Consider the following 18043-nt stretch of genomic DNA (forward strand, 5'->3'; position numbering starts at 1 on the left):
TAATCATGTGGGGGGAAACAGAAGAAGAATGACCATCTCGAGCACTTCAATGCGATGCCACCACCCCGCTCTCTCTCACTCTCTCTGACCATCATAAATTCAATTCGGCGAGTTAATCGCGTCTATCGTCATTCCACAAATCTTTATTGCCCAATCGAATTGTAGTGGTCAATATGTGATAGACTCTAGACGATAGACTCTCAAAATCGACTGATTGTTAAAAATCCAATTTTAGTCCAAGTAGTGTTGACTAAGTAAATCACATGCCTCTCCAAAATAGAGAAGAAGAGAAGAGATTTTCCTATAGATGAAGAATGAGAGAGAGAGAGAGAGAGAAAGTGTGTGGTTCACGAATATAAACAATAGCCCTACCAATACAGCTATCGTCAACATGAGTCCCTGGATCAATAGCTTGCCACATTTAGGCCAAACATCCATCCATCATAAACACTAATCGTAAATAATTTTGTTGCCTCTGTTATTTGTATGTTGGGAAATATCAAAAGTCATAAAATTCCCGTAATTGTAGGGCATTTTAAAGTCGTAAATGTGAACATGCAAAATAAGTAACCGTAATAAAATTTCCCTAAGGCCACCATGGTTTGCCAAGAAGAAGAAGAAGCTGGGCAGAGAAATAGACATAAAGGCAGGGGTTGTATAATATTAGGTTTCCCTGTGCTAAAAGACCGTTTTATTCATTCATTCATTCACTCAATCATTCATTGAAGTGCCTGCTCATTTCATTCGCTCATTCACTGGCATTCAAAAGGGTATAGCATCAGTAATAGCATCAATCCACTACGTTCCAATAAAATTAAGTGGATTTGACTGAAGGAGATAATTGGAAGATATTTGAATTTGATGCATTTGAAATGGATAACAACTTTGCAAAATGCTAAATGGTCCATAATGTGTATATTTGCGGTTATTAAATAGAAATAGGTGGAATATTGAGATAATATTTTTTGCCGCATTCGCAGTCAAAGTTAAAAAACCATAATTGCGACTTGAAAAAGAATAATGGGAGAGTGCACGTAAATAGGGAGCAACACGAATAACTGCCCGTGGAGACCTCAACACCGAATACATCATCCTGGATTAATAAAATCTTAGAAAGAAAATCCAATGATACCAGTTAGGGGAGAAAACAAATTAAGACCTAATGCCAAAATTTTCAAAATTTTCTGTCTATTGAAAATTTTCTCAAAATTTTATTTCTATAGAAAAATTTATTTCTATAGAAAATTTTGGCCAAATTTTATTTCTATAGAAAATTTTGTCAAAATGTTATTGCAATAGAAAATTTTGTCAAAATCCTCAAATTTGGCACAGGGTCTTTTTTCGGCTCAAAGACGATCCCTATTGATTTTTGAAAAAAATCGATTCAGATTTAGATATAGCTGCCATATATATTTCTAACCGATGTGGTAATAAATGACATATTTATCAACCAATCTGCTTCTAATTTCGTACAATCGAATGTTTTGTGAGTCTCGTAAATTTTGCAGAATAACAGTCGAATCGGTTCAGATTCAGATATAACTCTCATATATAGCTTTCGCCCGATTTACACCTTCCCACTCGGGAATTTTGGTCAAAATTTTCTGTCTATAGAAAATTTTGTCAGAATTTTATTTCTATAGAAGAATTTGTCAGAATTTTATTTTTATAGAAAATTTTTTCAACAATTTATTTCTATCGGAAATTTTGTAAAAATTTTGTCAAAATTTTCTGTCTATAGAAAATTTTGTCAAAATTTTAATTCTATAGAAAGTTTTGTCGAAATTTTATTTCTATAGAAGATTTTGTTATAATTTTATTTCTATAGAAAGTTTTGTCAGAATTTTATTTCTATAGAAAATTTTCTCAACATTTATTTCTATAGAAAATTTTGTCAAAATTTTATTTCTATAGAAATTTTTTTCCAAATTTTATTTCTATAGAATATTTTGTCAAAATATTATTTCTGTAGAAAATTTTTGCTGAAATTTTATTTCTATACAAAATTTTTTCAAAAATTTATTTCTAAGTCTATAGAAAATTTTGTCAAATTATATTTCTATAGAAAATTTTGTCAGAATTTTATTTCAATGGAAAATTTTGTTTCTATAGAAAATTTTTTCAACATTTTATTTCTATATATAGAAATTTTAACATTTTATTTCTTTATTATTATTATTTTTTTTTCAACATTTTATTTCTATAGGAAATTTTGTAAAAAATTTCTGTCTCTAGAACATTTTGTCAAAACTTTAATTCTATAGAAAGTTTTGTCGAAATTTTATTTCTATAGAAGATTTTGTCAAATTATATTTCTATAGAAAATTTTGTCAGAATTATATTTCTATAGAAAATTTTTTCAACATTATATTTCTATAGGAAAATTTGTAAAAATTTTCTGTCTATAGAAAATTTTGTCAAAATTTTAATTCTATAGAAAGTTTTGTCGAAATTTTATTTCTATAGAAGATTTTGTCAAAATTTTATTTCTATAGAAAATTTTGTCAGAATTTTATTTCTATAGAAAATTTTGTAAAAATTTTATTTCTATAGAAAATTTTGTCAAAATTTTATTTCTATAGAATAATTTGTCAAAATTTTATTTCTATGGAAAATTTCCTCAACATTTTATTTCTATAGAAAATTTTCTCAACATTTTATTTCTATATAATATTTTGTCAAAATATTATTTCTGTAGAAAATTTTGCTGAAATCTTATTTCTAAATATACAAAATTTTGTCAAAATTTTTGTTCTATAGAAAATTTTCTCAAATTTTATTTCTATAGAAAATTCAGAATTTTATTTCTATACAAAATTTTCTCAACATTTTATTTCTATAGAAAATTTTGTCAAAAATTTATTTTTAAGGGAATTTTGGTCAAAATTTTCTGTCTATAGAAAATTTTGTCCGAATTTTATTTCTATAGAAGAATTTGTCAGAATTTTATTTCTATAGAAAATTTTTTCAACAATTTATTTCTATCGGAAATTTTGTAAAAATATTCTGTCTATAGAAAATTTTGTCAAAATTTTCTGTCTATAGAAAATTTTGTCAAAAATTTAATTCTATAGAAAGTTTTGTCGAAATTTTATTTCTATAGAAGATTTTGTTATAATTTTATTTTTTATAGAAAGTTTTGTCAGAATTTTATTTCTATAAAAAATTTTCTCAACATTTATTTCTATACAAAATTTTGTCAAAAATTTATTTCTAAGTCTATAGAAAATTTTGTCAAATTACATTTCTATAGAAAATTTTGTCAGAATTTTATTTCAATAGAAAATTTTGTCAGAACTTTGTTTCTATAGAAAATTTTTTCAACATTTTATTTCTATAGGAAATTTTGTCAAAATTTTATTTTTACGGGAAATTTTGTAAAAATTTTCTGTCCGTAGAACATTTTGTCAAAATTTTAATTCTATAAAAAGTTTTGGCGAAATTTTATTCCTATAGAAGATTTTGTCAAAATTTTATTTCTATATAAAATTTTGTCCAAATTTTATTTCTATAGAATATTTTGTCAAAATAATATTTCTGTAGAAATTTTTGCTGAAATTTTATTTCTATACAAAATGTTCTGTCTATAGAAAATTTTGTCAAAAATTTTTTGAATTTTTTTAGATCTGTTCTAAAATGGGCTTTCAATTTCTATAGGAAATTTTGTCAAAATTGTATTTTTACGGGAAATTTGTCAAAATTTTTATTCTATAGAAAGTTTTGTCGAAATTTTATTTCTATAGAAGATTTTGTCAAAATTTTATTTATATAGAAAATTTTTTCAAAATTTTATTTCTATAGAAAATTTTGTCAACATTTTATTTCTATGGAAAATTTCCTCAACATTTTATTTCTATAGAAAATTTGTTTCAACATTTTATTTCTATTGAAAATTTTCTCAACATTTTATTTCTGTAGAAAATTTTGCCAAAAATTTATTTCTATAGAAAATTTTGTCAAAATTTTATTTCTATAGAATATTTTGTCAAAATATTATTTCTGTAGAAAATTTTGCTGAAATTTTATTTCTATACAAAATTTTGTCAACATTTTTATTTCTATAGAAAATTTTGTCAAAATTTTTATTTCTATAGAAAATTTTGTCAAAATTTTATTTCTATAGAAAATTTTGTCAAAATTTTATTCCTATAGAAAACTTTGTCAAAATTTTATTTTTATATAAAAATATATTTTTTTTGCCTAGTTTCCTTATATTAACGATTTCGGTATAAAACACCTGGCAGTTCTTTGCCAAAGTCTAAATTTACGCTATTTTATCAACATCAGACTACTTTCACTATTTAAAAAGGTATGTAATTCCACGCTATCCTATTCCAGACTATCTACATCTAAACATATTATTTAACATTTGATTATTTCAAATAACTGACATTAATAACGGCAATAAACTTGAGCATTATCTCATATTGGAAGAATACAAGTAGCTATCATGTTTTACAAACGAACTGATAATGCCAATTGAAGATTTATCAGTGGTTCTTCAATTCTCTTCAGTTCAAAGGAATTTGGGTTAAATGGGTTTTCTTATCACCTGGCTATAGATAATGAAGGTTGTCTTCTCCTCCACCCTGATTGTGGATTGTATCTCTTGCGTCTTCCAAGATTATGACAAGCCATACCGAGAAGGTGTAGAAATACGGACAAAAACAAACTGGCTGACAAGACAACACCTACTTATTTATCATTTACCTCATTTCGGTATTTTTCCAAGATCGATAGTTGTCATAGCCCTTGTTAGTTTTAGTAATTAGTGGGTTATGGATGGATTAGTGTTGAGAGGTGTTTTCATTTGGGGGGCACATTATCTAATTGATTTGGTTTTAGCATAGAGCAGACCGATTTCATTTTGGGAAAATATTTCCATTTCATTTTAACATAAACGATGTAGAAATTTTTTAAACAAATTGAGAATTTAAATGTGGTAGCAGACATAATGGGAACCTGTGACGTTTTCAATAAAACTTCCATTGTGACGTAGGGTGTCCAAAAGCGACACCGTTTAATCGGTTTACCAGATACAAATACAAACAGCGAAATCAAATGCGAAAATAATAATCCGAGAAAACAATAGTTTTCCCCAAAAACTGATAATTTCCTCATGATAATTTTCCTTCTCTGCAAAAGGACACCAGTGAAAACCAATCATATAAAATTCACTATTTTGTTTGCAGCAGAGAGACTAAATTATCTCTCTCATTTAAGTCATAGACCAAAATTTTGACAAAATATATAGAAATACAATTTTGACAAAATTTTCTATAGAAATGAAATTTTGACAAAACTTTCTATGGACAAGATTTTCTATAGACAGAAAATTTTGACAAAATTTTCTATAGACAGAAAATTTTGACAAAATTTTCTTTAGAAAGAAAATGTCGATAGAAAATTTTGACAAAATTTTCTATCGACAAAAAATGTTGACAAAGTTTCCTATAGAAATAAAATTTTGACAAAAATTTTCTATAGAAATTAAATTTGGGCAAAATTTGCCATAGAAATATAATTTTGACAAAAATTTCTATAGAAATAAAATTTTGACAAAATTTTTCTATAGAAATTAAATTTGGGCAAAATTTGCCATAGAAATAAAATTTTGACTAAAATTTCTATAGAAATAAAATTTTGACAAACTTATCTATAGAAATAAAATTTTGACAAAATAAAATTTTGGCAAAATTTGCTTTAGTAATAAAATTTTGACAAAATTTTCTATAGAAATAGAATTTGGGCAAAATTTGCCATAGAAATAAAAAAATGTGCCATAGAAAAAATTTCATAAAATTTTGCTATAGAAATAAAATTTTCTTAAAATTTGGACAAAATTTTGTAGAGAAATAAAATGTGGATAAAATATTTTATAGAATTAAAAGTTTGACAAAATTTTCTATAGAAATAAAATTTTGACAAAATTTTCTATGGAAGTAAAATTTTGACAAAATTTTCTATAGACTGAAAATTTTGACAAAATTTTCTATAGAAATAAAATTTTGAGAAAATTTTTTATAGAAATAAAATTTTGAGAAAATTTTCTATAGAAATAAAATTTTGACAAAATTCTCAATAGATATAAAATTATGAAAAATTTTCGATAGAAATAAAATTTTGACCAAACTTTCTACTTTCTTTCTTTTTGGCAAAATTTGCTATAGAAATAAAATTTTTTACAAAATTTTCTATAGAAATAGAATTTGGGCAAAATTTGCCAAAGAAATAAAATTTTGACAAAAAATTCTATAGAAATAAAAAAATATGTGTCACAGAAAAAATTTCATAAAATTTTGCTATAAATAAAATTTTTTTAAAATTTGGACAAAATTTTGTACAGAAATAAAATTTGGACTAAATTTTCTATAGAAATAAAATTTGGACAAAATTTTTTATAGAACTAAAAGTTTGACGAAATTTTCTATAGAAATAAAATTTTGACAAAATTTTCTATAGACGGAAAATTTTGATACAATTTTCTATAGAAATAAAATTTTGAGAAAAATTTTTATAGAAATAAAATTTTGAGAAAATTTTCTATAGATATAAAATTATGACAAATTTTCTTAGAAATAAAATTATGAGAAAATTTTCTATAGAAATAAAATGTTGACAAAATTTTCTATAGACAGACAAATGTTGTCAAAATTTTCTATAGACAAACATTTTGACAAAATTTTCTATAGGCAGAAGACTTTGACAAAACTTTCTATAGACAAAGATTTTGACAAAATTTTGATACAATTTTCTATAGAAATAAAATTTTGAGAAAATTTTTTATAGAAATAAAATTTTGAGAAAATTTTCTATAGAAATAAAATTTTGACAAAATTTTCTATAGACAGAAAATGTTGTCAAAATTTTCTATAGACAAAAATTTTGACAAAATTTTCTATAGAAATAAAATTTTGACAAAATTTTCAATAGAAATGAAATTTGGACTAAATTTTTTATAGAAATACTATTTGGACTAAATTTCCTATAGAAATAAAATTTTGACAAAATTTTTTTATAGAAATAAAATTTTGGTAAAATTTTCTATAGAAATAAAATTATGACAAAATTTTTTATAGAAATAAAATTTTAACAACATTTTCTATAGGCAAAAAAACTTTGACGAAATATTCTATAGAAATAAAATTTTGCAAAAAATGTCTAAAGAAATAAAATTTTGCTCTAGACATAAAAATTTGACAAAATTTTTCAAAACTTTTCTATAGAAATAAAGTTTTGACAAAATTTTCTGTAGAGAGAAAATTTTGACAAAATTTTTTATAGACGTGACAAAATTTTCTATAGACAGAAAATTTTGACAAAATTCTCTATAGAAATAAAATTAAGAAAAAATTTTCTATAGAAATAAAATTTTGACAAAATTTTCTATAGGAATAAAATTTTGACAAAATTTTCTATAGAAATAAAATTTTGACAAAATTTTCAATAGAAATAAAATGTTGACAATATTTCCCATAGAAATAAAATTTTGACAATATTTCCCATAGAAATAAAATTTTGGCAAAATTCTCAATAGAAATGAAATTTGGACAAAAATTTTTATAGAAATAAAATTTGCACTAAATTTGCTATAGAAATAAAAATTGGACAAAATCTTTTATAGAACTAAAAGTTTGACAAAAGTTTCTATAGAAAGAAAATGTTGACAAAATTTTCTATAGAAATAAAAATAAATAGAAATAAAGTTTTGCCAAAATTTTCTATAGACAGAAAATTTTGACAAAATTTTCTATAGACAGAAAATTTAGACAAAATAGTCTATAGATAGAAAATTTTGACAAAATTTTCTATAGATGTAAAATTTTGACAAAATTTCCTATAGAAATAAAATTTTGACAAAATTTTCTATAGAAATAAAATTTTGAAAAAATTTTCTTTAGAAATAAAATTTTGACAACATTTTTTTATAGACATAAAATTTTGGCAAAATTTTCTATAGAAATAAAATTATGACAAAATTTTCTATAGAAATAAAATTTTGACAAAATTTTCCATAGAAATAAAATTTTGAATAGAAATGGAATTTGGACAAAAATTTTTATAGAAATAAAATTTGCACTAAATTTGCTATAGAAATAAAATTTGGACAAAATCTTTTATAGAACTAAAAGTTTGACAAAATTTTTTATAAAAATAAAATTATGACAAAATTTTCTATAGAAATACAATTTTAAAAACATTTTCTATAGGCAAAAAACTTTGACGAAATGTTCTATAGAAATAAAATTTTGCAAAAAATGTCTAAAGAAATACAATTTTGCTATAGACATAAAAATTTGACAAAACTTTTCAAAATTTTTCTATGGAAATAAAGTTTTGACAAAATTTTCTGAAGAGAGAAAATTTTGACAAAATTCTCGATAGAAATAAAATTATTAAAAAATTTTCTATAGAAATAAAATTATGAAAAAATTTTCTATAGAAATAAAATTTTCAATAAAAATGAAATTTGGACAAAAATTTTTAAAGAAATAAAATGTTGACCAAATTTTCTATAGAAGTGAAATTTTGACAAAAGTTTCTATAGAAATAAAATGTTGACAAAATTTTCTATAGAAATAAAATTTTGCAAAAAATGTCTAAAGAAATAAAATTTTCTTCAAATTTTGCTATAGACATAAAACTTTGACAACATTTTTCAAAATGTTCCTATAAAAATGAAATTTTTTCTATAGACAGAAAATTTTGATAAAATTTTCTATGGACAGAAAATTTTAACAAAATTTTCTATAGAAATAAAATTTTGACAAAATTTTCTATAGAGAGAAAATTTTGACAAAATTTTATATAGAAATAAAATTTTGACAAAATTTTCTATGGAAAGATATCTTTGTGTGGTTATGGTTATACCCTGAACCACTCTGTGGAATTATAAGTTAGTGTATATGTTTGTAACACCCAGTAGGAGACGACATGAACATATTTTTGTAGTTTTTGTTAAGTTTTACATGAGAATTCGTTCCACAGTGGAACAGAGAATTAAATTCCACAAAAAAAAAACAACTCTTCAATATTCTCTTTATTTTATTTAACTCTTCACTTTATTCTTTGTTTATTTACAGATAATCGTCCCTACCGAAGTAATGCCCTCGATGTGCTTAATGCCAAAATCGCTCAACATCAGCAACAGAGTACCCCTAATTATGTTGAAGAATCGTGGCTTTATAATTTCTGTTTGAAATGTCGTGGAGAAGAGAGTACACCTTCATGGGAACCACCACATTGGCAAAAACTATTTCCCTATCCTCTATGTCCATCGTATCGACAATTTGCACGTATCGTAGTGCTAATAATGATTGGTGTTCTATTGTGGATAACAGCCTATGTGATTATAGGAAAATCAGCTGCCCCTGGAGGACAGCTATTCAGTTTGGTAGTATTAGCAGTGGCGGCAAATTTCGGAGGTTATTTAATATCGTTGACAACGTTACCAAGATTGATTGGTATGCTACTGGTTGGCATACTATTTCAGGTGAGTTGGTGTTACGTTTCAATGTAATGTAACGCAAACATGTTACGTTACCGAGACTAATTATAAGTGAGTGAACATAATCATAGCGATAAGCGAACAATTATTTATATGTATTTCTTATGGGATGCACAAAATACGCGACTACAATGATGATTATTAGAAAATCATGATACAGGGTTGCTGATATGTAATGCAACAGGGTGATATACGTTTTCAATTTTTTTAATGTTAATAATTAAAAGCACGAAATGTCGGAAATTACAGCAAATTTCGCAATGGCTAACTTTGACACGAATTATGGCCTACAAACGGCCGATAAAGCCATCACACGCATCAAAGTGGCTCTGTATTTTGGTCCATACCCCGCCAAGAGCCGTCTTAAGACTGTCGACGCTTTCGTATTTCTTTGCGCCAATCTTACTTTCTAAGATGCCACAAGTGCAAAAGTCAGATTGAGATCCAAAGGTTTGGCTTGGCCATTGTGCGGTAGAAATGCAATGAAAAATCTCCTTTTTAAGGTATTCTTGGTTGACGCTTGCTGAGTGCGATGGTGCTGAGTATTGTTCATGGTCCGCGGCTGAAATATTTGTCTGTCCAGGGCTTTAATATTGTCTTTAGGACATTTTTTCTATAAGTTTAGGTTTAAAAGAGTATTCAGGATTGATCTGTCCAATGTCGGCTGATGTACACCAAAGCCAGTATCCAACTTCTTCTTACCATCGCACCCGTCGTTTATTCCACAAACTCTGTGTCTTTAACGAATTCCCTAATTTGTTTTCATTCCCCGTTTCCCAGTTCTGAATCACCTCTTCACCGATATGGTTAACTCTTTGCCTAGTAAAGGCAAAGCAGTGACAAAGGTTGTGTTCCAAGGTCTCATCATCCTCAAAAAAAAAGCCCAATATGCACCATCCACTGCTGCTCCTATTCGGCATAGATCTGCCCTCAATTCTAAGTTCCCGGTCATTATTCCTATGGTCCTCACCGGCGTCCTATTCTTCTTGAGAAGTTCTCCATTCAATTTCTTGTCAGGGTCACCCCATAGTATTGTCCGTGGCTTTGGTCCACTTGACCGTATGTGTCTCCCGTACCCATACATCCATTCGACCTGCGTTGCCTCTATTGGCTTTGCGTTCTCTAAGTTCACTTCCCTATGTGTCCTTGTACCCATCGGCAGCTTATTTGCATTTACGTTTCCTCATATCCCGGCACCCATATTATACGGATTCTGGCATATTCCGAGAATTCGTTTATGATGCTTTTTTTGCATTCCAATACGGTTCGTGATCGAATCGTAATGTCGTCCATTGCCTTCATTGTCCTTTCGCAATCTGTGAAAGTGTTCAAGGTTTTTGGCCTCGTGTTATTTCCGAGGCTTGTTAAATGGTTGCGTTATGGCACCGACTTCTGCCTGCAGGATTGTGCTGAGGTCTAGTATAGGATTTCGGTGTCCAGTCCCGTCCTCTCACCCATCTTCAATCCATCGCATTAGCGACCGAATCGTAATGTCGGCTATTGCTTTCATTGCCCTTTCGCAATCTGTGAAAGTGTTTAAGGTTTTTGGCCTCGTGTTATTTAAGAGCCAATTAAGAATTTCCGTTGTGGCACGCACTTCTGCCGAAATAGTCCTGTCCTCTCACCCATCTTTGATCCATCGGTATAGCAGTTATTTCCCTCTGGTATCTGTTCTGGGGTTCCATTCTCCCAGGGTCATCCTACTGTCGTCAAAATGTCACACTGAGCAGATATGGTCACCTCAGATATTCGATCATGGATTGTGGCGGCATCGGCCACTTCACCCACCGTCTACTCTGTTATCCTTTGATGGTTGCACATGTTTTGTGTTTCTGCCCATTCTCCCTACATCATCAGCCATTGCGGCTACGCTTTTAATTGTGAAACTCTATAGGTCTTAAGTCCAGTATCTCCTCCTCCTTTTTATAGCCGAGTCCGAACGGCGTTCCACATTGCAGTGAAACCACTTAGAGAAGCTTTGAAACACTAAAAAATGTCACCAGCATTACTGAGGTGGGATAATACACCGGTGAAAAACTTTTTGGTGTTCGGTCGAAGCAGGAATCGAACCCACGACCTTGTGTATGCAAGGCGCGCATACTAACCATTGCACCACGGTGGCTCCCTATCACAGTGATGAACTTCTCTCTTATCACTGAATGCTGTCCGATTCCATGTTAAGCTCAATGACAAGGGACCTCCTTTTTATAGCCGAGTCCGAACGGCGTTCCACATTGCAGTGAAACCACTCAGAGAAGCTTTGAAACACTCAAAAATGTCACCAACATTACTGAGGTGGGATAATCCACCGGTGAAAAACTTTTTGGTGTTTGGTCGAAACTGGGTTTGAACCCACTACCCTGTGTATGCAAGGCGGTCATGCTAACTTTTGCACCACGGTGGCTCACCGTTTATAGATTTTAAGTCCAGTATCGTCTCAGAGGCTCTGGTGGACGTGTTCTTCTTTGTCCCAATACTTCCTCTCCATTATTGTCCACCAGACTATCGATACGTATGTCAGGAATGGCCCACCGCTCTTCTGCACAGTGCCCAACATATGTAGGCTTTCGCAGTCCTCTTTTCTCTTCCAATTCAGTTTCCTGTCTAAGGTTACTCTAAAGTTCTTTCGATATATTGGGAAATTTTAGTCCTTCTAGTGAATAGGCATAATTCTGTCTGTTCCCAAGTCTTGTCTGCACTTCTGCCTGCAGGATTGTGCTGTGGTCCGGAATAGAATCTTGGTGTCTGGGTCCAGTCCATTCCTCTCACACATCTTTGATCCATATTTTCCTCTGGTATCTGTTCTATGGTCCCATTCTCCCATCCTTCTGGCGTCAGAATATCACACTCGGTAGCTATAGGCACCTCAGGTATTTGATCATGGATTGCTGCGGCATCCGCCATCCACCGTCTGTTTTGCGTCTCTGCTCATTCTCCCTACATCTTCAGCCATTGTGGCCACGCTTTTGATTGTAAACCTCTATAGATCTTAAGTTCAGTATCGTTTCCAAACCTCTGGTTGCCGTGCTCTTCATTGCTACAGTGCCTCCTCTCCATTATTGTCTAATAGCCTATCGAGGCGTTTGTCAGGATTGGCCCACCGCTTTTCTGCACAGTGCACATACCTCCCTATAGGGTTCCTTGAACTACATTGGCCGTTATGGTCTCGTCATGGTATCCACAGTTTATCCTTCCATTCCTTTGTATATAGGCTATCCAATATACTCGTATTCCCGATAATATTCGTCATTTATTTTGACCCCACGGTCTATAAATACGAGCGTGGAGCAACAGTCGGCCGTTACGGCGGCCCGCATCATTAGCAAGCGACCAATCGACTCATTTTGGTTGTTCACAAACTGCCCACTTTGAAATGGCTTCTCATCGGATAAAAACTAATTCGACCACTTTCGTGCAAGCGATGCAACTACATGGTTCCTTCCAGTCTATCTTTATTGAACTTCGGGGACGTCCTGAACTCTTTGGAACTTCCTGCTCATTTTTCAATATGTGTTGTACCCGTTCTCCCAATATGGTCAGCTCACAAGCAAGTTCTCTACCAATGCCAAGTGGAGGGAACACTACATCACAGTTCAATGCTGGAGGGACATATTATCACGCCTGAGTTCCATCACGAATAGATATCTAAGCATTTAAACTGTCGCAAGAATAAATCTGTCAGATAAGAGGTTTAGGAATGATAGCATCTTGAAGTTGATTGCAAGGCATATCAGTCACCCTGTATATCGACATCAGAACACTCGGAAACACACAGGAAATTTGCCGATGAGCTGATTGTATCTCTATGGCTATGTTTACACTCTGAATCCAATTCGGACTTTTCAATATCACTTTAGCACCATCTACAAACATAAAATTTTGTGTTCTCAAATTTTTGGTCTTTAAAATTTTAAGAATTCCCAGATGGCAGAATCTCACTATCGATTACTTTTTTCACTCTTTCCCTCTCTCTTTTTTTAGAATGTTGGCTGGACCAATTTGGATGGCGATTTCTCCAAAGTCACTGCCCATCTACGTAAATTTGCCTTGACCATAATCCTAATTCGAGCTGGCCTCGAAATGGAACCTGAAGCCTTTAAAAAAGTCTACAAGACTATTCTTAAATTGGGCATTATTCCATGGATAGTGGAATGCTGTATTATTGGGCTTACCACACATTTTTTCCTTGATTTACCCTGGGTGTGGGCATTCCTGTTGGGTTCGATTATAGCTGCCGTATCGCCTGCTGTTGTGGTGCCGTGCCTGTTTCGTTTACGCACCAAAGGTTATGGCGTTGCCAAAGGTATTCCAACTTTAATTATAGCCGTGGCCGGTATTGATGATGCCCTTTCGGTGGCTGTATTCGGTATTATCAGCAGTGTTATGTCGCCCGATAGTAGTATTGGCTATCAGATCTCTCAAGCCCCCGTGTGTATAATAGGCGGTTTGGCTTTCGGTGTCATATGGGGCTATATCGCGCGATTCTTTCCCGAGAAAGGTGATCCCTATGTTGTGCCCATGCGTACAATTATGTTATTTGCCGGTGGCTTGGTAGCCATCTATGGTAGTGATGAAATTGGCTATGAAGGTGCCGGACCATTGGCCGCTGTATTTGCTGCTTTTGTCTCGAATCTATTTTGGTGCAAACAAGGTTGGGAAGTTGAAGATAATCCAGTGTCGACTGCTTTCGAAATCTTTTGGATGATTTTCGAACCAATTCTATTTGGTATAACTGGTGCCACGGTGAAGGTAAGTTCTTGAAATATAATAATATTCCACCCATCTGGTTTTTTGGGGGCAAATCTAGCGATTTTTTTTCTTAAACAATTCTGGCAACGCTGTTCAACAGAATACAGAGAGAATAAAAAGACAAGAGGATGAAACTGTGAAGCGAAACTGCGTAAGTAGGTGGCAGTCATGAGGAAAATTTCTCTAATATCATGCAGTTTTTGTCGGCGCTTCTCTCAAATATCATACAGTTTGCGTCGGCGTCACCCAGTTCAGGTCTCTGCCGACTTTACGAAAAGTAAAGAAAATAGGATTTAAAACCTACTTTGTGGTAACAAATGTTCTTTTTTATAAATGTTTTCATTGAATTAAATTTTTTGGCAGATAATTTGATATGTCAACATTTTATATCTATAGAAAATTTTGCCCAAATTTTATTTCTATAGAAAATTTTGTCAAAATTTTATTTCTATAGAATATTTTGTCAAAATTTTGCCAAAATTTTATATCTATAGAAAAATTTGCCAAAAAACAATTTTTTTTATAGAAAATTTTGTCAAAATTTTATTTCTATATAAAATTTTGTCAATATTTTATTTCTATATAAAATTTTGTCAAAATTTTATATCTATAGAAAATTTTGCACAAATTTTATTTCTATAGAAAATTTTGTCAAAATTTTATTTCTATAGAAAATTTTGTAAAAATTGTATTCCCATATAAAATTTTGTCTAAATTTTATTTCTATAGAAAATTTTCTCAAAATTTTATTTCTATAGAAAATTTTGTCAAAATTTTATTTCTATAAAAAATTTTGTCAAAATTTTATTTCTATAGAAAATTTTGTCAAAATTTTATTTCTATAGAAAAGTTTGTCAAAATTTTATTTCTATATAAAATTTTGTCAAATTTTATTTCTATAGAAAAATTCTCACAATTTTATTTCTATAGAAAATTTTGTCAAAATTTTATTTCTATAGAAAATTTTGTCAAAATTTTATTTCTATAGAAAATTTTGTCAAAATTTTATTTCAATAGAACATTTTGTCAAAATGTTATTTCTATAGAAAATTTTCTGAAAATTTTATTTCTATGGAAAATGTTCTCAAATTTTGTCAAAATTTTATTTCTATAGAAAATTTTGTCAAAATTTTATTTCTACAGAAAATGTTGTCAAAATATGATTTCTATAGAAAATTTTGTCAAAAATTATTTATATAGAAAATTTTGTCAAAATTTGATTTCTGTAGAAAATTTTGTCAAAATTTGATTTCTGTAGAAAATTTTGTCAAAATGATTTTTCTATAGAAAATTTTGTCAAAATTTTATTTCTATAGAAAATTTTGTCAAAATTTTATTTCTATAGATAATTTTGTCAAAATTTTATTTCTATGGAAAATGTTCTCAAAAGCTTATTTCTACAGAAAATTTTGTCAATATTTTATTTCTATAGAAAATTTTGTCAAAATTTGATTTCTACAGTAAATGTTGTCAAAATTTGATTTCTATCGAAAATGTTGTCAAAATTTTATTTCTATAGAAAATTTTGTAAAGATTTTATTTCTATAGAAAATGGTGTCAAAATTTGATTTCTATCCAAAATTTTGTGAAAATTTGATTTCTATAGAAAATTTTGTCAAAATTTGATTTCTGTAGAAAATTTTGTCAAAATGTTTTTTCTATAGAAAATTTTGTCAAAATTTTATTTCTATTGAAAATTTTGTCAAAATTTTATTTCTATCGAAAATTTTGTCTAAATTTTATTTCTATCGAAAATTTTGTCAAAATTTTATTTCTATCGAAAATTTTGTCAAAATTTTATTTCTTTAGAAAATTTTGTCAAAATTTTATTTCTATAGAAAATTTTGTCAAAACTTTATTTCTATAGAAAATTTTCTCAATATTTTATTTCTACAGAAAATTTTGTCAAAATTTTCTTACTATAGAAAATTTTGTCAAAATTTTATTTCTATAGAAAATTTTGTCAAAATTTTATTTCTATAGAAAATTTTGTCAAAATTTTATTTCTATAGAAAATTTTGTGAAAATTTGATTTCTAAGAAAATTTTGTCAAAATTTGATTTCTGTAGAAAATTTTGTCAAAATTTGATTTCTGTAGAAAATTTTGTCAAAATGTTTTTTCTATAGAAAATTTTGTCAAAATTTTATTTCTATAGAAAATTTTGCCAAATTTTATTTCTATCGAAAATTTTGTCCAAATTTTATTTCTATCGAAAATTTTGTCAAAATTTTATTTCTATCGAAAATTTTGTCAAAATTTGATTTCTGTAGAAAATTTTGTCGAAATTTGATTTCTGTAGAAAATTTTGTCAAAATTTTATTTCTATAGAAAATTTTGTCAAAATTTTCTTTCTATAGAAAACTTTGTCAACATTTTCTTTCTATAGAGAATTTTGTCAAAATTTTATTTCTATAGAAAATTTTGTCAAAATTTTATTGCTATAGAAAATGTTGTCAAAATTTTATTTCTATAGAAAATTTTCTCAAAATTTTTTTTCTATAGAAAATTTTGTCAACATTTTATTTCTATGGAAAATTTTCTGAAAATTTTACTTCTGTGGAAAATTTTCTCGAAATTTTATTTCTATAGAAAATTTTGTCAAAATTTTATTTCTATGGAAAATTTTCTCAAAATGTTATTTCTGTTGAAAATTGAAGTACCTCTTAGTTGGAGAAGAATATTTTGCAAAATCTACCAAAATATCAAGAATTCTGCCAATCTACCAAAAAATAAAATATTTCATTTGGGTTTTGGGGCTCATTTTCCTGGGGTCAATATCCATACCATAGCTTTGTTTTGCATAAAATTATTTGGGTTCCTATTTCAATTGGATTGTGGGCCTTATTTTTATGGGGCACATATCCACAGCGCCAAACACAATTATTTATACACATTTAAATTTTCGGTTTCTTACAGATTAACGAACTCGATCCTGATATTGTGACTGTCGGAGTTGGTTGCATCATTGGTGCTGCAGTTCTACGTATTCTCTGTACAGCTGGTATTGCCTTTGGTGATCGTCTCAATATGAAAGAGAAATTCTTTGTTGCTCTCTCGTGGATGTCAAAAGCTACTGTCCAAGCGGCCCTAGGACCAGTAGCTCTAAGAAATCTAAAACCCACCGCAAGTGATGATGAAAAACATTATGCTTATGTGGTGCAGACAATAGCTGTACTCTCGATTGTTTTAACAGCACCGCTAGGTGCTATTCTCATATCGGTATCGGGTACAAGACTTTTAACTAAAACTAAACAACCCCAAGTTGTAGAAGGTAAGAATGGATGGATTAAATACAACAACAAAATAAATCGAAGGATTTCATTATCATTATTTCTTGATTTTAGGTTGGCGACGCAGTCATCGTCCTTCGATGCGTGACATTAGCATTATCGATGAAGAAGAAGAACGTGAAGATCCTGAGATTCCCGATGATAAAGAGACAGTGGATAATACCCACAATAATACCCATATTCCACCATTATCTTTATCGCCATATAATAAATAGACATATAATGGACCCACTTATTTATGGCCTAGTCCTATTCTTTTGTTTTTTTTTTTTTTTGTATTGTTAAATTTCTTTAAGTTTTGTTAAGTGATTCCTGTCTATTGTAGGCTACATTGTGTGTTTCATGACTGGAAGAAAATGTTTTCTTTTCTTATGCTATAAAGTATTCGATTCCAGAGTATTCATTCCAAGCTATGGTTCTTTCCTTGCAAATTTGTTAAATTTTAAGTTTAATGTTAATTTTTATTGTAAATAAATGTATAAAAAAGTTTTAATA

General features: G+C 29.1%; 1 protein-coding gene across 2 annotated transcripts in view; it reads left to right on the forward strand.

Moving 5' to 3' along the window:
• Nha1 (Na[+]/H[+] hydrogen antiporter 1) overlaps window positions 1-18043 on the forward strand; it is a 218291-nt gene extending 200248 nt beyond the window's left edge. For both annotated transcript variants that reach the window (XM_075293713.1, XM_075293712.1), the window contains 4 exons: window positions 9084-9493; window positions 13490-14257; window positions 17175-17529; window positions 17603-18043. In XM_075293713.1, coding sequence (XP_075149828.1) covers window positions 9084-9493; window positions 13490-14257; window positions 17175-17529; window positions 17603-17763 — 1694 coding nt within the window. In that variant the 3' untranslated portion in view covers window positions 17764-18043. The remainder of the gene's footprint in view (window positions 1-9083; window positions 9494-13489; window positions 14258-17174; window positions 17530-17602) is intronic.

Source organism: Haematobia irritans, chromosome 2 (assembly GCF_050003625.1).
Source record: "Haematobia irritans isolate KBUSLIRL chromosome 2, ASM5000362v1, whole genome shotgun sequence".
NCBI lineage: Eukaryota > Metazoa > Arthropoda > Insecta > Diptera > Muscidae > Haematobia > Haematobia irritans.